This window comes from Microplitis mediator, chromosome 5 (genome assembly GCF_029852145.1).
Source record: "Microplitis mediator isolate UGA2020A chromosome 5, iyMicMedi2.1, whole genome shotgun sequence".
NCBI lineage: Eukaryota > Metazoa > Arthropoda > Insecta > Hymenoptera > Braconidae > Microplitis > Microplitis mediator.
Window position 1 is genome coordinate 9,725,767 of NC_079973.1, and position 4,898 is coordinate 9,730,664.

Below are 4,898 nucleotides of genomic sequence, written 5' to 3' on the forward strand. Positions count from 1 at the left end.
ATATGAAAAAATTATTTTTTTATTATTGAAACAAATATCAATAGATTATCATTAATAAATAACGAATGTAAAGAATTATAAACATAAAATTTCTTAAGATTATTTTTCTTTTTAGACATTGAAATACTGAAGCATTAAGAGAAATGAGATATTTAAGATAATATATTATTTTGAAATTATTTATTTTTTGCTATTTCTATTCTGAATACTAAAGAATTGTTGTGAAAAAAATTTGATAATTCATTAATGGGAACAAATTCTGTATAGCCAAAGCTTCTTTTATTCAATTCCTCAGTTGGTTTTTTGAATGCTTCTAAATTAGGTTTTGTACAAGTTTCTTCACGGATAGATTTTTTCGAATCTAACGGATGAACGAGAATAAATGATATCGTTCCCTCAAATGGCCAATCCAAAAAATCATTATTATCAGATTGCATCATATGTATAACAATCGATAGGAATTCCGAGTTTTTTGATGAAATATTAACGCGAGCGCATATTTTATATCCATTCGGATGAGTGTAAAACTCTGAACTGTAAAACATTTTCAAAGGCGTTGATTGCATCTCTTTTAGTTTTTCTTGGAATAAATTTATCTTCCAAATGAATATTCCATGACGATTATTTGAAGAAATTTCTTGTTCTTTCATATTTATTACTTCCTGTAATGATGTGATAACAGCCGACTGATTCTTAATCGTGATGTTTAGTTCTTGATTTGATTGTTCCAATGTAACTATCCTCTCATAAAGATTTCTGAAAATTCATTCACTAAGTTAATCTATGCGAAGTTATAAAAAAAAATTAAGTTTTCATTAGAGATAATTAAAAATTCATTGCAGGAAAGTATTTGATTATATCGTTTTAAAGTTATACATATCTAACACAACACATAAACAACGAAGAAAAAAAAAAAAAAAAAAAAATGAATTGATTTTTCAATTTTCCGTAATCAAAGAAACATCATGTATTTACTGTCTATTTAAATTTTTTATAATAATGTTCAAAATAAACGCCATAAAATGTGTAACATCGGCCTAAAAAAATTTTTCATTGAAAACTAACAGTTTTTCATTGGTTGGATGCAGCGTTTAATTTTTCTCAAAAGACTTATACATCCCCTTCCCCCCCGATATACAACAATGATAGGCGTGTTATATCCCTACTCTGTACTCCTAGTTATTGAAATGTACAAAATAGGTTACCAATGAAAAATTGATAGAATTATTGACTACATAGAATAAGAAAAAGCGCAGTGAAAAGCAATTGACATTGTAAAAATGGTGATCCATAGAATTAAGATTACAATTTAACGGTTAATATTTACTGGCAGGTAATGATTATCTTTACGAAAAATATAGTAGTTTTACAACTATAAATTTTTAAACAAATTTAAATCTTAACTCTATAGTTTCACTTTCTGTCAAGTATAAAAATAAAAATTGACTTATGGTTCTTTGTTAAACTATTAAGGAAAGCTGTTTATATTACTTGGTTAATCTTTTCCAGTCTTTTATATTTTCACAATCAAGGTTGCCATTATTAGAATAGCTATTGAGAGGAGTTGACCCGATAAAAGTATCATTGGTTTCTTCTGTTTTCATTTTAATTGAGGAAAGTCTATCTTCAATTTTCTAGAACAAAAAACAATATTTTTTTTTTTTTTATTAGATTAAATTGTTTTTCAGTATTCTAGGCATTCAGTTTAAGACATTTATATAAATAAAATTATTTGAATTGAAAGTTAACTTAGTTAAACATAACTTGTTTATTTAATTTTTTGTCAACAGTAGTTTCACAGATCTACACTTTGATAAATTTTAAGTTACAGTAATTGAAACACCTTAACTCAAGTGTAGTTCAGTGAGGTTTTTTAATGGATGTTTAACATAGCATATGAACTGTATAGTTACTGTAATAATTCATATTTCTCCAAGTGCGCGTAGATTACTAATATTGATTTAACAAATGAAGTATTATATCATGTAATTCAAAATTCAGACTTGAAGTAATAACTTACTGATAAGCAATTATTGTTATCTTCATCAACTTGCGTGTTACAGGAGTCTTTTTCTTCGAAATTTTCAACACATTCATTGACTACAGTAGAATTTCCCACTATTCCATTACTTTTAAAATTTTTTTTATGAATGCAGTTTATCACATGTGACTGCATCGATAATGGAGACAATTTCATATCACATCCGAAATTCTCGTAAAGGCAATTTATTTGTTGTTGAGATATTTCTCTGCTTGTATAATGATCCCTAAAGATGTCTTTATTTTCTTCCAAAACTTGACTATCGATAGGACATCGAGCTCCTTCTCGTCTGTGAAAATTATTTTTTATATTTCATGTAATGGTTTGAATTGTAATTTATATTTCATGTAATTTATATTTTATGTAATTTATATTTCATGTAATGTTTTGAATTTGATCGCGCAGTATTTTGAAAATATATTGTTAAAATTTGATACAATAGAAAAATTTAACTTATTCAAAGCTTTTATATAAGCTTAAAGTTGTTATCGAAATCAATACAAATAATATAAAGCTTGTAAAAACAATGATAAGTTTAAAAAGTAAAATGAAATATATTTAAACGAAACATTCTATGCATTTTAGTATATGAGTTAAATATAATTTTAAACTTACTTCAACCAATTATGTATACAATTATAGCAAAACTTATGGCCACATGAAGTAAGAACTGGATCCTGGAGCCATGACAAGCAAATTGGACACTCGAATCGTGGTTTCATATTCTTATCCTTAATTTATTGACTCTAAACAAGCATGGTTAGTATCATTAATAATGATACTCTAAAATTAACTGTGGAGTAGAAATTAACACACTTGCTAAATAACATTGAAACGCTATAAGCAGTCAATAGATATTTAACACACCGTGAAATGTGCTTCAAGTGACTACAAAAAACTATAGTTTTGATGTGTATTAAAATAATACACTCGGTTTTGGCGTCAAATTTTCAAATAATCTCATTGATTTAGTATTAAAAATATTTTTATCAATTGGCTTCGCCTCGGCCAACAATTACATGTGATCTGGAGATATTTCTTACTTTACTGCCCTAGGTGTAGGGGAGGGAGGGGCAAAAGGGGGTACTTAAGAAAATTCCAAGTTCTCGAGGACTCAAATACGCAAAATGTTTTTTTTTTTAATGATATTCATAGTAAATAGAAGAAATTTTGAGTTACCGTTGAAAAAAAAAATTTTTCATTTTTGCGGGCAAAGTGGGGTACCCCCTAAAAAAGGTAAAAAAAAAAAATTTTTGGATTTTAAACGAATTTGATTAAGTTGAATCTTTTTTAAAGTAATTTACATGAAGAAAAATTATATTTTAAATGTTTATGGAATACAAAAGAAGAAACAAAATTTTTAATAGTTTTTATCATAAAACAAACGTCATTAATATTTTTCAACTGACGATTGATTTTTGAAAAAGTTTACCAAAAAAAATTCAAAGTAACGCTTAATTATATTTACAGAAGTGATTTTGGAATGTTTAAAAACCATTTAAAACATAAAATTTTTTTTTATCAAATACCCCGTTTTGCCCCCCCCCCTTCCCCTATAATATACTATTTTTTAATTTTTTTTGAAATATCTCAAAAACGACTACATAAATAAGTTCCAAAATCTGATCAGCTCTAGAAATCAATAAAATGCGTCGATTGCTACCTTAACCGTCTCAATTGGTCAACTCGTTTGAGAGATATCGTTGGAGAGAAAATGGTAAAATACGTTTTTTTTTTCGAAAACAACGGCATACGAAAGTATGTTCGAGCTCGAAAATGTATTTACAACAATACTTTCGAGCTCAAGGAGCTCGAAAATCGCGGCAAGTATTGGGGCTGGCCCGCAGGGTCAACCGAAAGACTGATTTGTTCTTTCATTGTAATAACTATCCAATTATTTATCAATCACTTTGTTTTACAGCGATAACCACAAAAATATTTAATTACATTATATTTTTTGTTATTGATGCAATTACCTGATTGAGTTCAGATTGTTGAATCGCACAATAGATTTTTTTTTATTTTTTTTCCATGTAACAGGCCTACTTCTGAAATCACTGGAATGTTTGCCAAACACTGTAATCTGTTATTTTGTTTATGTTTAATTAAATCCTCATAATTATCATTTTACGTCGTTTTGGGGATCTATCCGCCATCTCTGAGTCAACCACTACATTATTTTGTAAAATCTTCTTTATCCCATTCCATGTAAACTCCTGACAGCCACTTTCACTGAAAAGTGAAAATTTACTGAAAGCTACTGCCGAAATTTTACGTAAGCTTGACGTCAATAAAATATTTTGTGTTGTGTACTTAGTTGGTGCCAACTTTTTATCAAATTTAAATAAAAGCAGTTTTTCTCTTCCGCTACTTTCAGGAATCACTTTTTGTCAATTCTTCTTCCAAATGTGATAGCAGATTGACGCCAACTTGTGGTCCAATTTGTACTCAAATAATAGTCAAACGTCAGAAAATCTCATAGTTGGTAGCAGCTTTTCCTTCAAGTTGAAGGAAATTTTCCGTCAATTTTAACTACGAACGAAATTCAGATTGCCAGGGTTCGCTCAGAAAAAAAAATACGGATCAATAGAAAGTTGACCGGAAATGTTGCTCTTCAGAATACCGGGCGTAGATTTCGGATAAATTAATATCTAAATTGACGTCAGCTTGCAGACAAAGTGGCTACTCGACAGTGGATTTTCTTTATTAATATGTGGTAGTCGCGCGCTAAGTAAAAGTTTTTTTAAATTTTATTTCCATCGCAGTAATATTTGAATTTTGAATGCTCTCTGGTGGCAAATTGCATGAAACTCTGTCCAAAAAGTCAGAAGGTTTTCTCTCTGAAAAAGTCATACCC

The 4,898-nt window shown here is 28.6% G+C and overlaps 1 protein-coding gene across 2 annotated transcripts; it reads right to left on the reverse strand.

Annotated features, from left to right (window-relative positions):
- Positions 1–87: 87 nt before the first annotated feature.
- Positions 88–4,880, reverse strand: LOC130668061 (TNF receptor-associated factor 6-A). Of its 2 annotated transcripts, none has more exons than XM_057470066.1 (5): positions 4,018–4,880; positions 2,657–2,787; positions 2,021–2,330; positions 1,492–1,634; positions 88–756 (listed from the first exon to the last, which is right to left on the reverse strand). In XM_057470066.1, the coding sequence occupies exons 2-5, from the start codon at positions 2,761–2,763 to the stop codon at positions 177–179; spliced, it is 1,140 nt and encodes a 379-aa protein (XP_057326049.1). In that variant the 5' UTR covers positions 2,764–2,787; positions 4,018–4,880; the 3' UTR covers positions 88–176. The 2 variants fall into 2 exon arrangements, with proteins under 2 accessions (XP_057326049.1, XP_057326050.1); XM_057470067.1 differs by lacking the exon at positions 4,018–4,880 and adding an exon at positions 3,705–3,910.
- Positions 4,881–4,898: the final 18 nt, after the last annotated feature.